This window comes from Micropterus dolomieu, linkage group LG22 (assembly GCF_021292245.1).
Source record: "Micropterus dolomieu isolate WLL.071019.BEF.003 ecotype Adirondacks linkage group LG22, ASM2129224v1, whole genome shotgun sequence".
NCBI classification, from domain to species: domain Eukaryota; kingdom Metazoa; phylum Chordata; class Actinopteri; order Centrarchiformes; family Centrarchidae; genus Micropterus; species Micropterus dolomieu.
The window spans coordinates 19,887,873-19,905,390 of record NC_060171.1 but is presented as its reverse complement, the minus strand read 5'-3'; the positions used below and the strand labels follow the sequence as shown (position 1 = coordinate 19,905,390).

The following is a 17,518-nucleotide window of genomic DNA, read 5'->3' as shown; positions in this document are numbered from 1 at the left end:
CCCCCCCCCCCCCCCCCCCCCCCCCCCCCCCCCCCTGTCTCTGCCTGTCTCCGCACTGCTGGCCCGTATCCGCTGTGTGTCACAGGCAGCATCACAGCAGCAGACATTTAGCGAGTAAAAAACACGAACTGCGGTCGCATACTGCGCGCTTATGCTTCGCTTGGACGTATCGGAGGGAAAACAGGATTGTATTTCAATTTCCGCGGCGTTGTGCGCTGTCTCTGACGATCATTTCTGCCTTGACACCCCCTCCTAGCCTGTGGATGGTTGACTGCAGATTTCATGGTGCTGAGCAGGCTCGTCTGATCGAAGGCTTGCGGCCAGGGGGCATCTGTGGGGCCGCTGAGGGAGAGAGAAACCTCTGTCCAGGGCTGCGTCTGTCCTCTGCCCTGTGATTGTGAATGGACTGCGCTCCCTGCCTGATTTTCTGCAGTTGCTCTGAGTCATTTGTGGAAGAAGATGGCGGACAGGGCTGAGATGTTTTCCCTATCCACTTTCCATTCCCTTTCTCCCCCTGGCTGCAGGTAAGAGCTTACATGTAGAGCCATAGTGAAGGGATGGGAGACGATGCGCACGGTTTCTGAGGAGGAGGAAATTACACTAGGGATTAACATATTTGTCCGTTATGTTTTGATGACTGCAATGAAACGCGCATTCCCTACCAGGGTATATATATATATATATATATATATATATATATATATATATATATATATATATATATATATATATATATATATATATATATAAAAAATTAAATAATCTCACAGGCCTGCTACTGCCTCCCTGCGCAGTGTTGCAGCTGAACAGGGTCGGTTTGTTGTGTTTTGGAGCTGATACGTTTTTTTAAAGACAACTTTTATTATGCTACGAAAAGTGTGAAGAACGGTAAATGATAAAATAGGTGGCAAATGATTGATCTGTAGCTGTCGCGACAGGCACCCGCCTTGCGCATTCTCTGTGTGAGGCCCACGCCCTGTTGAGTCCAACCCAGGCAAGGGCATGTTGCTGAACAATGATGTACGGAAATCCTACTGATGTTTAGCTGATGCTTTTTATTGTTGGTTCAAACGCCTCTAATGTGACCTCTGCCACTCACAATATGAGCAATCTGCTTGCGTTTTTTCCTTGCCTATAAACACAATTGTGAGTGGGATTCTATTGCCCGAGATCAATATCAGAAAAACAGCTACAGTAGTTTTCTTTTCAAGGTTGTCTGTTTTAGGTTAAAAGGCATAACATGGGGTTTCTTTAGTTTACTGGTTTCATGGGTGTGACATAGGGCTAAAATGTGGAAGATTGTAACACTTTGGTGTGATTTGGATGAAAATGTGTGGAAGCTCCTGCAATATTGTGATGTGCTCTTGCCTGGAGACACATAGGAATATGTTGTAGAGATATCATAGATTCCATTGCCTTTCTAGGTGTATGTGATTCCCATATGTGATGATCTCATGCCAACTGCTGCTGTAAAGCCTTTCTCTCTGTTACCTAATACAGGAGAATTAATCCTATAGGCTACCTAACAACAATTTGTTGTATTTGTTTTACCATACTGTATTGTTTTGCTAGTATATACTGATTTTAACTCACCCCAACAGTGTCAGAAAGAAGAAAATTCAAAAATAATAACATTTTTATATTATGTCCAGTCCATTTCCACAACATGCAGATATGTGTGATTTAGCTGCATACTGTAGCTTCATCTCATGGCTGGATCATGTCAGATCGATAGACCTGATTTTTTGCATGACTACCAATGACCTTAGTTCAAAGCACAGAGCCAACCTTCGGCTATTACATCAATATTTTATATTTACAGCTTTGGCAAACAGCTGGAGCAAGCTAATTTTATCATATCAAACTCTTTATATATATAAAAAGTATTTTCTTTATGCACTTTTCACCTGCCTATACAGTGGGTCAACTCCAAATCTAATAATCTTTTCACTTTACTTCTCAGTACTCAAAAATGTTACAGAAAACTGATGACGTGAGGAGCTGCTGCTTGCATCACTTTAATCTAGTTTTGTGTTTGTTTTGGATCGGCTATGGATCATTGATTTCAGACCATGAAATACCAATAAATTACTTTGATGAACCATTAGGCCTACTGTTTGGATCAGCTGGAGATGAGATGCATGTTTCTGTAGATTGTTTTTTTTTTATAAAAGTGCGTATACATTTGTACTATCTCCATGTTTTTGTGTCTGACTGATTCATGGATGAAACCACCGGTGGTGTGATGGTGTGGTACAGTAATCTGCCTTACATAACCCTAACTCCAATGGGCAACATAATCTGTAAGAGAGCCTGCCTTTCTCTCCGAGCACCAGAGATTTATGAAAGACTTTAATTTCCCCTGCACTAAGGGAGCACTGCCTCCACTGAAAATATCAGTCTGTACAGTGAAAATATTGTGTGCTTTTCAATGAAGCCAACATTTAATTTTTACTTAATGTTTCCATCAAGGCTTCATCTTACAGAAATATTTATATAGAAATGAACTCCTTTCAGGTACGCCATTGTTTTTCAGAAAAAATAACCCCTGCTGTGTTTTGTTGAAGCCTAAAACAAAAATGCTGACATATCAAAACGTAGGCCTAGAACTCATAGTGTACTGAGAACCCATACCTTAGAATTCATTCATTACATTTTTTGAAAAGATTGTTTGTTCAGTCTTTTGTAGATTTGCTGAGGCAGCAGTCTTAATGCAGCCTGGTGGCAGGTCATTGTTTGTTTGTGGGAGGGTTGTGTTCAGCCAGCGGGTTCCATTTTGGATCTGGTTCTAAGATGGTAAAACGTGTTTAATTCAGATAAAGAAATCATTTTTTTAAATCTATTTTTCAGTTTATTTCTTGTTTTTTTAATGTACAAAACATTCACATAGCCACAGTAAATAACATTTACAGTATGTGTAAAATGTGAGATATGTTTTATCCATCAGTTTTAGTTTTAAATATTAAGGGATTCATATTTTTGTTATTATGATTCATTTTTTTATAAACCTTATCTCTTAAAACTGATGAAAGCTACTAGAGCTGAAATGATTAGCAAATTAATCAATTAGTTGAAACAAAAGTGATCTATTTAGATAATTGATTAACCGCTTAAGCAAAAATTGCAAAAATTCAGTGGTTCCAATTTGCCAAATGTGAGTATTTTCTGTTTTTCATTGTCTTCTATGACAATAAATTGAATCAATTTAGATTCTGAACCATTGATCAGACAAAGCAAGACAATTGAAGACGTTGCCTTTGGGCTCTGGAAAACTGTGATGACATTTTTCACTTTTTTCTGATGACTACGGATGAATCAATAATGAAATAATCTTTTATTTTCTTTGTAAGATTTAATAAGATCATTTGATACCATACTCGGACTTGATATACTTCCGTCAAACCCCAGCTGTGTTCCACAGTAGTATATCAATATTTTAAATCTAGACTACTACAACATTTCCAGTAAGCATGCTTCTGATTTTCCCCCTCCATCCCTCTCAAATCTCATATGTTTTGGCAGTCGATGTTCCACTTATGCCTTCTGACTCTTTGAAGGCTGTTTAAGTAGGCAGAGGGAGGGCAGTGAGTGGTGGTGGGTATGGTTACCATGGGGTAAGAGGCTTAAATCAAATACAGATTCATCTCTGCCTCCCCCCTGCTGTCTTTCTATCTCTCGTTTTGTTTTTTTGTATTTCATTTCTCCCCCTCTCTCTCTCTGTCTCTCTCTCTCTCTCTTACACTGTGTACAACCAACACTTGCCATGTTCCGCATGTCAATCTTTGCAACTGCTGTTGTTCTAGGTTTGTTTTTCCATTTAACAATAATTAAATGAGTCATATTAAGCAGTCCATGAGATATGGTTTTCCATCAGTATGACGCCAGTAAATGTTTCCCATCTATCAGCAGCATACGCTTTGTATCTGATGACTTCATTAATCCATATCTTGCCAAATCAACATGAAATCATCTGCCCTGACCGCCTATGGTTAAAAAATGGCGTAATCTTTGGTTTTGGATCTGACACAGACAACAGAAAAAGCTTCATTAGGTTAAATGCATGACTCATATGTGCGCACGTGTGAGTGTGTCTGCGCGTGTGTATGTGTGTGTGTGTCTCCATCACTGGAGACTGACGGTGAGTGAAAAGCCTGGGAAACTGATCTTGTTAATGAGTCAGTAGCAACCACATCAAATGTCCTTAGCTTTAAAAGTTGATGATGTCAGTGTGAAGCAGGTGCTGGTGGTTAAAAGGCAGCATGATTACAGCCCCATTGTGTCTGTATTTATTTTGATTTTATTATTAGAGTGTCTTGTTCATTTCTTCTCAAGTTCTTATTTTTGTCTCATTTCTCATGTCTTTGCTATTCTGCTTTTTATATATATATACAACTTTGTAGGCATTTACTGTTGTGATTGGACTCCCATCCATCCATCCATCCATCGTCAACCGCTTATCCTGTGTACAGGGTCGCGGGGGGCTGGAGCCAATCCCAGCTGACATCGGGCGAAAGGCGGGGTACACCCTGGACAGGTCACCAGTGTGATTGGTCTCCCTTTATTTAAAAAATATCTTATCTGCGTTAGGGGTGCAACTACCTTCTATTTTCATTATTGGTTCATTGTTAGTGGATGTGCTGGTGCAGTGGATAAGCCACATGCTTTTGGTGTGTCTACCAATGTGTCCCTGAACAAGACACTTAACCCCTAGTTCCTCCAGAGGCGTGCGACCTCTGACATACATAGCAATTATAAGTCACTTTGGATAAAAGCGGCAGCTAAATGAATAAATGTTAATGACTATCCACAGTGTCCATAGATGGATCTTCAAATATCTTGTTTTGTCCAAAACCCAAACAGAATCAATTTACTAGAATGTATGACAAGAAAAATAGACAAATTCTCCCATTTCAGAAACTGAAACAAATGTTGGGCTTCATTGCTTGACAAACGACTAAAGTGATTAATTAATTGTGAAAAATAGAAAGTGTGTAGATACTCTTAGTTGCTTGGTCTATAAAATGTCAGAAAATGGTGAAAAATGTTGAAATGTCGTGTTTTGTCCACAACTCAAAGATATTCAGATTACTGTCAAAGAAACCAGAAAATATTCACATTTAGGAAGGTGGAATTAATTTAATAGTTGATATTTAATTGAATAATCAATTAATTGTTGCAGCTCTAAGTCAGTGTATATGCAGTATTATACAAACAAAGATGCCGGTGTGCTGGTTTGACAATTTCTGGTCTGGACATGACAGTGTCAAAGATGACAGAGAGTAACTGTTAGAACAAATGTGGGCTGGAGAAATTGTTTGAGCCTGAGAAGGACAGCAGTGAGAAAGGAAAAAAAAGTAGCGAAACCTGAAGATACACAGATGGGAGCAAAACCTTAGCAGTGGCAGGGAATCTGGGTGTGCCATTGCAGCAACATAGTGAATGGTAATTTTGTGCTGACTTGTTTTCTCGTGGTAGGATTCTCTTTTTGTTTTGAGTGTCACAATCACAATAGGAAGAGACTGACTTGAAGCAGGCCTTTTTCTGCAGAATTATGGAGAGTGGTATAGTAATGATTCTTTGCCAAATTCTAATCCTATAAGTAATGTAAAAACAACCAGCACACAACAACACATCCCTACTAATTATTAAGAATGATCACAAACAGAGGTGGACTGAGTGCAAGGGACGTCACAGTGCGGTGTTGGATAAGGAGCGAGCAGTACGCAACATGGTGTGACAGGGACTGCACGCTCACTTGGATGCTGTCTAAACACTTAGCAGGAACATGGATCTCAATATGTGACCTCAATTCTGAAATATACAAAATAATACAGAATCTTTCAGAGAGGGACACAGAACATCTAAGAGAAAAAAATCAAAGGAGGAGAAAAGTGAACTGATAGGTTTATCGATCCTCAAGATGAGATGAAAAAGTGTATGCATGCATATAAGGGAATCACTCTGTTTTCATTCGTCAAAGAGAGGACAGGGACCTTTGGTACGGGCATTTTTTTCTTTCTGCTGCTTTTCACTGACACACATTGCTTAGGTTTTGCAGTTTAGGGGAAATAGGGGAACACTCCTTAGTGGCGTGCATTGCAGAGCCACAGGAGAACTCCAACACTAAGCAGATGAGCACAAACAAAATGGAGTCTGGAAGCACAGCAAAGTAGGGAGCAATTGAGGAGACCAGAGAAGGCATAAGAAATTAGAAAAAAGAAAAAAGAAAGATTTCAGACACAAATAAAGCACACTTCATCAAAATTACAAAAGAATTTTTTTTATCCTTTAGTGAAATGTTGCCATGCAGATAGTTTAGGTTTATTTATCAAGGTTTTATGATGTCTTTCTAGATTTCTACCTCTAACCTAATGTAATGGAAGATAGAAGTCATCTGAAACATATTCTTTCTAGAAACAACCTTCCCATATCTCTGAATAAGCCACATACACATATACTTTAGGCTTTTCTTTCTGCAGTTATGAAATCAGTTGACAGCGTGTTCTTGTCACCATGAAAATTTGCTTTGTGCCATGAAGCAAATAAAGACATTTATTTCCCCAGTGTACCTTTTAAATTCAACATTTCAACTCCTCTGATTACGTCCCAGTCTCCTGTATTCCTCTGTTTCTCCATCGCTCTCCAAACTTTCTTCCAGAAACAAACCATGGGACTTCTAGTGTGGTGGTTACAGACGCCTTGGATGCAGCTGCTCTGATGTGGTGTTTTTCCATTGTGAATCTCACACACACACCTACACTGACAAACAAGACACACTTACAAGCTTCCCTGAATACTTGGATGGGTGAGGAGCTCATTAGTGACTTTATTTCTGCAGGTTTGGTTAAATCACCTGTTTGACAGATAGGAAATCAGTTTTTGTCGCTCATCTGTCTGTGCTTGCATTCATGTGGAATGGTCCTGATGGTCTAGTCACAAACTGGCAGACCACACTCAAATTTACACTATTTTCATATTGTGATAAATGTGAATCAAAATCTAGTTGCTTCTCAATCTCTGGCACCAGTAGTCATGTTGCAAGGGCAATAGTGGGTGAAGGCAACTTCACTGAGATGAAAACAAACTCTGTTGCCACATTTTGCCAACTGGGTTTGCACACACAGTGTATCTGCACAGCATTTGACCAGATGTGGAGTGAAAACAAGTGCTTAGAAGCACAGAGCATGCGGATTTGCATTAGCTGGATTCTCTTGATGTTTGAGCAGAGTTTTAATTATATGTCATTATGTGTCCCAGGGTTGTAGGACATTTAAAATGCCCACTAGTGGGAATTAATTAGACACACTCAGAGACACACACAAACCTGAGGTTAATTGTAAAGGGGGGAAAACCCCTTTTATGTCTCCCAGCCCAGGTCCTGTGGTTTTACGATAGAGTGCTCATTTAGAAAGATGACATGTCAAAACGCTTGCATTTTCACCTTTATTCCGCTTGAGAATGATACAATTTCATAGACATATTTGATTTTGGTTTGAACATACAAATCCAGCTAGATCTGTATATGCAAATTTGAAGATGTAACAGACCAGTATAACAATATTATGTACTGTAATTTACAGTTACAAATATGTTAATTCAAATTCCAATATTGTCCAAACCGATCATTTACAATAATGCCAGATGTTTGAGATGACACTGATGACACTTAGGCAGCTGTAGCAAAGCCAACTTGGTTGTTGGTGCGGTCGTAGACGGAGTAGTACTCTCTGAGGAACACGTCTCCAAAGATCCACAGGGGCTGGCCATTTTGAGAGGGCAGGTAGGTGGGGGTGATGCCCACTGAGCAGTACTGGTATCCATTCTGGTTGCTCTGGAAGTGGAGACGGGGGATTGGAAATGTTCACATAATTGCACATAAAGTAAAATAAAAACGTGCGCAAATACATGCTTGAGCTATGCACGCACGTAGCAACTTACCACAATGATGTAAGCAGAAGGAGGCAGAGGGAAGGTAACGCCGCTGATAACAAAGCTGAGGGTTGGCAAGTTGTTGACCTGGCTGCAGTCCACCATATACTGGAGATCAAGACAACAAAGAGATAATGTTTGAGAGAGACGCTCGAAACAAACTTGTCCAGTTTGTACATTGTTTCAATATATTTCTGCTTCTCTGCTTTTGATGTGCACGTATGTTTTCTGACTTTGACCTCCACTGCTCATAATTACTTTTATTATATGCAGCCTACGGACAGAGTTGGATGATGGTGGTTCACTTTCCTACTGCTTCAGTTCTCTGTGTATGAGTGTCTTGGCTGTCTGCCTGTCTTTCCATTTATCTTACCATTCCATTCTGGTTCTGTTGGGCACCAATTGCCTGCATGATGCTACCCATAAGCTGCTGTGGGGCGGTCAGCATGGAGGTTCCAGTGTCCACAATAGACTGACAGCCCTGAGAGCACCAGCCAGTCTCTTGACCATTAATCTGGAATCTGCAAGCCACCACACATGCCAAAAGTTATTTTTTCTTGCAGTCATATTAGGACACAAAATAATCACTCATCTAGGCTGTAATACTAAATAGTAATCAGAAGATCATTTGAAATTTCATATTGGTGAAATGTTGAAGAAGACAGACCCTTGAACGCCAATCTGCCAGTAGGTCTCAGAGGTGACAGGGGTCCAATAGATCTGGCCCTGGTACAGGCTGTTGTCCACATCTCCAAAAGAAAGCACACTTCCCTGCTGTTCGTCCCTAAACCAGACAATAGACCAAAACTTAGCTGCCAGCTCTCCATGTTAGATAATTTGTTTAGTGCCACTAGTGTGGATATATGGTAATAGCTGAGACAGTATGTCCTATATGTGATACTAGTTCATACAAGTCTCGTGTCAGTTGTACCTGGAAAGGTAGAAAGCAAATATGTTAGCATTAAGCAGGTTTTGAGACATCATGTTGTCCATGACAGGAGTCTCTCCTCCAGCTGAGATGGATGGGTAAGACAGGCCGAGGATGCCATCAAACTGGGCCACCACAAAGTTCTGACCAGGCTCGTTTGTGCTCAGACCAATCTCCTGGTTGGGGATCACAATGCCGCCAACCTATGGGTCCAAAATCAACCAAAATGATGAGTAGGATGCAAACCTTAGCCTGTTTATTCAAGCCCAGTGAGGACAGGTGTGATGGTGGACAGCCAAGTGATTAAATGAATGGCGTATGTTTTCTTGTGTCTGTAAAATGTGTGTCTGTCTTTTCACTAATTCAACACTTAATACACACATAAAATAGAAACTGCTACATTGATCTCTATATACTGACACTTTCCAGCATGAGTGAGCAATTCAGTAACTATGAATCAGTTGAGTCTAGTCTGCTGAAAGTGAATGACAAAGGTGGAAATACTAGTTTTTTATTTGACCGATGTACTGGTTTGTTTGGTGGGTTTGACTCACATTGACAGTGTCATAGCCAAAGACTCCATCAAGGCTTCCAGCGCCGTAGGGCAGGTAGAAGGATGTTCCCAGGGCAGAGTAGGTGGAGGATTGCTGGGGGTTGAACTTTGTGTGTGTATCTATAAATGGCATAGATTGGGATTATCTCTGGAGCCATTTCCATAAACATATCCTTATGCCTTGCAGAGCCTTTTGATATACTGATGATTCACTTGATTATAGAAATCCTGAGCTGAATTTTAACTAACACAGTAGCAGAAGTTTCCAAAGACAGAAAATGCTTAGGGGCATGCCTGTAATTGCACAAGACGTCTAAGTCCCATGCATACAGTAAGTAATCTCTTGGAAACAAGATGGCAAACTGCTAGCTCTGCATGCTGGCCTATATCAGCTTTAAGTCATCTGGAGAAGTTCTTTACGTGCAAATATGCTCTGAAGAGAGAGACAGATGAAGGATTTTGTTGTGTAAAGCCTGTTGGTTTGTACTTACTGCAGGCCTGAGTGTTACAGTACACTGAGTCCACCCACAGGTTGGCAGAGCCGGTGTCAAACAGCACCTGGAAGGACTGGGGGGGTGTTCCGATGGTGATGGGTCCATAGTAGGTGGTCTGGGCAACAATTGGTTGGAGGTAAAGAAAGAGAGGAATAGAATAAAAGAAAGAACAAACCCATCAGTTACTGCTTTCATCAAAGTGTTGGCATTTACATAGGATTTCTTACATCAGCATAGTTGTTGATGTACATGTTTGCAGTGGCAAACTCATAGTTCTGGTACTTCAGAGCTGGATCCTGGTAAGGCAGCTCGATCCCTTTATCTCTCAGGGCCTCACGCATAGACTTGTGCTTGCGCAGAGGGATCCTGACGAAGGACAGAGCAAAAACACAAAGAATTTTGACTTCCCATGGCTTTCATTATTAGTCACTTTGGCAGTAGACCTTAAAGTCAAAATTACAATTTTGCTCTAAGATTATAAAAAAAATCAATGTTTTATCACAAAACAGGCACAGAATTGAGAAATACAGAGATAGCTTCCTTACTTGACGATTCCCTCTGCGAGCACCACACAGACCAAAACAGCAACCAGACACTTCATGATCCTGCCTGTACACACAGCACTCCTGGATGGATACAACTCGGCTTGGACCTGAACAGGCTTTATATACACATGTTTTGGCTCATATCAGCTAGACCGTTATCACAAATTCAGTCCTATCGTTTCAGACAGGGTGACCCTGTCTATAGCTACATACTTAACTTGCACATCTAACATTAAATCAATAAACGCCACCTCCTGTGATAGCTACAGTCCACAATCAAGCACAGTCCAAAATCTCTTAATTAAACATATTATGCAACAATGATATAGTGAGACGTTATTGAATTGGGTTTATCTGATTGATAAATCTAGTGGTGACATTGACTAACTCATGTGGGTTTTTAAATTTGACACTTTAAGTAAAGTACTCATATAACTGATATGTATGTATGTACCATGATCATAAAGGCATCATAGGTACATTTAGTTAGTTCTACATGAAAATCTACTAATCAATCAAATCAATTTAATGATGATTGATTAGTGTTGTCTTTTAAGAAAGTGATGCCGAGTGACTTTGAGTCTGGATTATTAATACGTTTTTTTTATTACAAGAGCTTTCTGGTGTTTTCCCTGAAATTATCTGCATGCGGCAAATCCTCAAGATGCAGCTTTAGTACAATTTTAGATATACACGTCAACAGCAAGGTCAAGCTTAATAGTCTTGCAACTGTAATTTTCCGCAAATGGAAAATTAATGTGTTATATCTAGGCTTCAGTATCAGTAGCACCTTGACTGCATAATTTTATCTAAACCTCACGTGCTGTTTAGCTTATCATAACTTTTAAAATTGTTCAAATTTGATAACTTTTTTATTCTGATAAAATCAAGATTGGATGTTTGGAGTCCTTGTTTTAAAAAAAAATACAATTATATACACATTTATAGCTTAAGGATTTGCAGTTAAAATATTAATAGTTTTTTATATATACTTTGTGCTTTCACTGAACTACAGTGGGATAATGGAGTAAGGGCTTACTGTAACATGCAACATTCACTTCGTATACGTTTGATTGCATTCTCAACAACCTCAGTAACTTTATTGGTCTCTATTTTACAAGTGTTTTCTGTAGCACCTTGTTGTACATTAAAGCAGACCAGAAGCATGGGGACACTCTGATTACAGTGACCTTTTCATGCCCCCCTTTGTTTTACTTTTAGATGCATCAGCATGTCCTCATTTGCTCCATGGGACTAATGACATTGTGTAGACAGGACCCCATATGACTGTGTGATGTAAGCTTGCATCCATACGGCACGTTATATGTGGTGTGTCCTTTTCTTAGTCGGAAAGCTGCAATGCAGCAATTCCTTCAACACATTGCAAGTGATCTGCCATGGAACAGACAGCCTGCTGAAACTAATGGAGCAAAGATGAGATAGAGCCTAATCAGGAAAACATATACACGTCCCTGCTGTGGTGTGCTGCAGCTGTAAATAGAAGTTCAGAAACTCTGGTGTGTGATGCAACTGCCAATAATTCACTTCCAACTCTATAACATTCATAGCTCATACATACTGTGTATACAATACAATTCATTTGAAATTTCATTTCAGCTCTTTATGTGTTGTTAATCTGCACCACTGAAATGTGCCGCATCTTGTTAGTGTGGATTGTTATAAGAGAATAGGACGTGGGTGTTTTTGTGGCTGCCTGCGTCCGGTATATGAGTCTGAGACCCAGATAGACAATGACAGGCCATGAGTTACAGCAGGTCTCCCCTAGAACAGGGCTCAATGTGTGGGCATTAATCAGTGAGAAATTACCCTCTTGAATGTTGCGAATGAAAGAGGCATACTGCTGATATGAGTGTTTTTTTTTGCATGTTGTAAATGTACTGTCTCTCATGTCTTTCCAGGCCAGCCCACGACATCAGCCTGGAGGAGTTTGATGATGAAGATCTTTCTGAAATCACAGATGACTGTGGGATTGGACTCAACTATGACTCTGATCCATATGAGAAGGTGGGGCCCTCGGTTGTTGATTTGTTGTTCCTTTTAAATGACCTTCCCTTGCATCATTTGTGCTTTGTTTCTTGTTCAAAGGGCAAACTTACAGTGGGAATTGCAACCCGTCTGCATGCATGTAAAGCAGTTGTACATGTGTACTGTGAAAGTTGTTTCACTGTTTGTAGTATTGTATAACTTGTAAACTTTTTGAAATGATGAATATTTTTCTGGCAAAATTTGTAATAATTCCATATCTTATCTGTCTGTTGTTGCTCCTCTACAGTTGCTTTAGGCAAATGCTTGTCATGGTTCAATAACAACCTACAGGTTATATAGGCAGAAAAATGAGAAGAGAGAAACATGTAACTTCAAGCAATCTTTAGAGCAAATGAGATGAACAGTGTGAGATATTTAAGGTAACAGAAAGAAAGAAATATGGAGACTGACCTCTTTTGTAAAGCTGTTTATTGTTTAGAACTGCTTTTTTGCATATATCTTATGTAAGAATCTCTGTAGCTCTGGATTTTTTATCTACAGGCTACATAGCTTACCAGCATTGCAGTCATTACAGAAACGACCATAAGCCTTCAATATCCATATTATAATACCAAGGACAAAATGAGAAACATGCTTGACTTTGGTAACCAGAGTGAAGGACTCTCCGTGTACTCTGATCATTATCATCATCACACATATTGGATCTGAGCATACAACATACATTAACTAAACTCCTTGGTTTATAATAGAAATTCTAAGTAGCACTTCCACTAAGCCACTGTGTAAGTATATGCAAATAATTGAGTCATCCCACATGTCCAACCAGCTTAGACCTTAATTACACAATTTCTGAGAACTATTATCTCATGTCCTCTCTCTCTCTCTCTCTCTCTCTCTCTTTCTCTCTCTCTCTCTCTCCATCCTGTGGGATGTAAATGTTTTATACTGGTGGCATGGCGCCACAGCTGCAGCAGAGGGTGGGTGACCCAGTGCAGTTTGCTGCTATGCAGAGACAACCTCTTTTCTTCCCTCCCTCCCATGTGTCTTCCCTCCCTGCTATGCAGAGTGTTGCTCAGAGACAGAGCTCAGATTCCCTCCTCCCTAGTTATCTGCCACCTCTCCACTAATAAAGCCTGTCTTCCTTCACATTCTCTTCTCTGGCAATGTGAGTGGAAACGGGGGATTTAGCTCAGGAATGGTTGGTTCTGAGGGTTAAGCTCTCTGCATAAATCTGTGCTAGATATTTTGCTTCCTCCACTTTAATCTGCCAGCAAAACACATAACGGATGGCCAGCAAAGCCATTCTGTAACAATGGTGTTTTAGTGTAGCATGTGAAGTGACCTCCAGCAAAAGAGGGACTTGAAAGAGTGGGGTTTTTTTGTGTGTTTGCAAGAGAAGTCATACAGTGGTAAACCACACATCAGTGCCCTCTTTCTCCTCTCTCTCTCCCATATGCGTTCACACACACACGCACGCGCGCACACACACACACACACACACACACACACACACACACACACATCAAACACATCAGCAGAGGCCTTCACTGCTCACTTCACAAACAAGAAAGCGCAGGGCAGGGATACTGTCGGCCCTTGTTAGGTTACATCATTGCCCAGAGGAAGTAATCTTGCTGACATGGGATGGATAGGACACACACCCAGCTGCCCTCTAAGTGTGTGTGTACATTTAAATAAAGGAGACAGAAAGCCACACTGTATTTCACATGGTATTTGATTTTGCCTGCATCAGTTGGGTGGGTGACACTCAGTCAGCTCATCAGCAGCAGCAGACGGGAGGAACTGCTGATGATGATGAGCAGAGAGAGAGAGGCTTTTGGTTTTTGTGTCAGCATGATTCGGTCATATTGGGCAGCATGTCTTTGATGTTTAGGAAGAACAGTCAATCTAAACAGTGAGATTATCCTCTGCCCCCAATCCCCAGCTCTGATTAATTCCAATTTGTTATGGGGTTCAGGTCTTAATCTGCATAACCCTTTAGATCAGTACTCAGCCTTTGTGACAGGAGCACACACATACATGTAAAAGAAAACAAACAGACACTCACATGATGCCTTAAAATGGCTTACTATGCTATCTGGAGCTGAAGGCAGGCCATTAAATACTGTTTGTTGTCAATGTCTGATTTTATATCTCTGAGGAAAGGGTAATTGCTGGCCAGATGCCAAAATGCTACAACATTCTGGCTCAGGCTGTCCTTTCCTACTATCCATGATGTCACTTGGGGGTTAGGTTTGAAAACGTGTTTTCAACCGTGTGATTTTTTTTCCCCTTGACCTTTACTTTTTTAAATCCAGAATATCAACACAACAAGCCAAGAGACCACAACAGAGGGAACCCCTCCCTTTTTTGTCTCACACACAAACACACACCCTGCTGCTTTATGCCTCGTCTCCCCCCTGATTCTTTCCTTCCTGTCTCTCTAAGATCCATCTTTGTCTCTCCAGAGCCCTGATTGAACACCATGAGCACATGCATAATTCAGTATGTGAGCAATGGTGTCTGTGTCTTAGCTGTGGCGCTACGCTGAGTTTGAAATGTGAAAATTTGGAGATATACTGATAGATGGAGGCCATCATCCACTAGGTGGTCTCCATTAATGGCAGGCTAATCGAACTCTGTCATACATTCCAGCATAAAATTCATCCAGATTATGAGCTATATTTGGTAAAAGGGCTTTATGTGGGCACCCACACAGACACAGACAAGTATGTAGGCATAGCTTAATTTTGATCAAGATGTACAATAAATGAGCAATGAGCGTAGATGTAGTAAATAATGAATCACCTCCCTTTTCCCATTATTTTAATTTGATCTAAGACGAATGACTTTGTAGGTGTATGGAGCCAGCCATGCACAAGGAAACATGTACTTTAGCCAGGAGTTTATGCGCCGAAAAATACCCACTCTAAAATAAAACACCTAGGCAAACAGCTGACTATAATATATCAGCCGCAACATAGAGGAACAGATAACTCCCACACATCACAGCAGGAATAGGTTAGCATGGCATTCATGGTCAGTCAACACACTTCCTGTTTTCTGTTGATCCGCTGATTGTTAGATCTTAAAAGACCACTTAATTCTCAGCCTTCACTTCTCTTCTCTGGGATTTACGAGTCCCTGGTGTCTACTTCATTCGCAAAGTCACACAGTTAGTGTTCACTTCAGGATCACATCCTCAGTTACTGTCCAGTGCTTTCCTCTGTCAGCTGGTAAGTACAGTAAGCAAAGAGGGCCCTGCAGTTCAACCCGAAGCCTCTTCTCTCCCCACCACTGAGGGAAGTGCTCTGTAGTTACAGTGATATCTCTCTGCCAGTTGATCAGCATCCGGAGACGGTGCCCTGCTGAGCTGCTGTTGAGGAGCAGAAATGACTGTATACATATGAACATATGAGAAATACATAAGTCTGTTTATGACTGCAGACCAGAACAGTTTGTGTGCATTAGGGTGTGTCTCTGTATGATGCTAGGAAGATCATTTTTCATTAACTTTAAACAAATTTAATTTCCACTGACTGCAGTTGTGCTCTCCAATGCTTCTGTGTGTGTGTGTGTGTGTGTGTGTGTGTGTGTGTGTGTGTGTGTGTGTGTGTGTGTAAAAGGGCTAAACTCATTCACAACTCCTCCATGCCTGCAGGAGAGCAGGCTTGTGAAAGTCTGCTGGGTGACAAAGGAGGGACCATCACGAGGCTGGATGGGATGTCCTTGGGAACTGGAGACCATGGGCATCGATGCTCACCGACACACAACTATTATTTATAGTTTTCTCTTTTTCTTTAAGCATGCCAGCATGGCTGTCAAGTGGCCTCGCTAAAGGATGTCTCCTGACAGTGCAGATTATTCTCCCAGGCAGATGTGACATTTTCACAACCCCCCTGATGGATATCTGGATTTTCACACTGATGTGGAGTTATTGGTCACATATCCCCAGTGATGGATAACAATGGTTCGGTGTGAGGAAACTGCATTGTGATCCTTGACAGTAGATTGTGAACTGAGAGTGCATATAATGATAGATTGAAAGCTTTCTTATCACTCACCAATATACTCTTTTCAAAAAATTTCAATGCATCTTAACAACTGAATTACAGAAAGAAATAGAAATGTTAATTAGAAATAACTGTTCATATCCATATGAACCCTCTGGATAATAGAGTGTTGATTTCTGTTGCTGTGGCATAAAGTGGATGCACCAGGCGTCAACAGAATCTTGTGCAGTGTATGGGCGAGAGGGAAAGCTTTGATTCCTCCAATAAAAAGGTCTCCACTGAGAGGCAGAGAAACTGCTATGCTGTTCAAACTGCAAACCAGATAAATCAATCCACATGTTTGCATTGTGAAATTAGAAGTAGGGTAGCGATTATCAGAAAAAATTTTTGTAGTTCTGACCCATGAAAATTATGGTAGAGCAGCTTTTATTGATATTAGCCTGAGCAAACCTTTTCACTCAATTATTTTCTGCTCATCAGGGAGAGATGATGTTGTGACATCACTTTTGCTCTGCTCTGTAAGGTTCAATGTAAGGTGAGAGACCTCCCAGACTATTTGGGTAATATAACATACTTTGGCAAAAATCTGTTTTTTAGATTACAATATTATAAAGTGTAATTAAATTATATGATTCCACACAGCCATATGATAAATTTTGCCTTGTCTCAGACAGTATGAGATGTGTGTCAATAAAGCTACTTCATGGACCCTGCTCCATCAATATACTTTGTATCTGGCAAACATAAAGGCTACATGGCAACACACACACACTGGAGGAGGTGTGGTCTATTAAACCACAAGATTATTAATGCAATGCTTTCCGGTAAACCAGCTGTAACTTGAGAGATGTCTGATTGATCCACTCTCATTTCATTGTTCTCCTATGGTTTTCTTTTATCTTTGTATTCACACACACACACACACACACACACTATCACTCTCTCCTTTCTTTTCTGAATAGCCCATCCTCAAGACTACTCCGGTATCCTGCTCTATGCATGCATTTTGCAGGGTGACTTTGTGTTTAGTGATTTAATTGTTTCCACAA

General features: G+C 40.5%; 2 protein-coding genes across 2 annotated transcripts in view; one reads left to right on the top strand and one right to left on the bottom strand.

Annotated features, from left to right (window-relative positions):
• Positions 1 to 17,518, top strand: part of mapk8ip2 (mitogen-activated protein kinase 8 interacting protein 2) — a 29,940-nt gene that overhangs the window by 954 nt on the left and 11,468 nt on the right. The window contains exons 2-3 of the mRNA XM_046036785.1: positions 434 to 524; positions 12,369 to 12,474. Of these exons, the coding sequence (XP_045892741.1) occupies positions 460 to 524; positions 12,369 to 12,474 (171 nt within the window). The 5' untranslated portion in view covers positions 434 to 459. The remainder of the gene's footprint in view (positions 1 to 433; positions 525 to 12,368; positions 12,475 to 17,518) is intronic.
• LOC123961413 (gastricsin-like) lies at positions 7,667 to 10,505 on the bottom strand. The gene is made up of 9 exons (XM_046036786.1): positions 10,450 to 10,505; positions 10,132 to 10,270; positions 9,902 to 10,019; positions 9,412 to 9,530; positions 8,861 to 9,060; positions 8,597 to 8,713; positions 8,303 to 8,450; positions 7,942 to 8,037; positions 7,667 to 7,831 (listed from the first exon to the last, which is right to left on the bottom strand). Exons 1-9 carry the CDS (start codon positions 10,503 to 10,505, stop codon positions 7,667 to 7,669), a joined length of 1,158 nt encoding a protein of 385 aa, XP_045892742.1.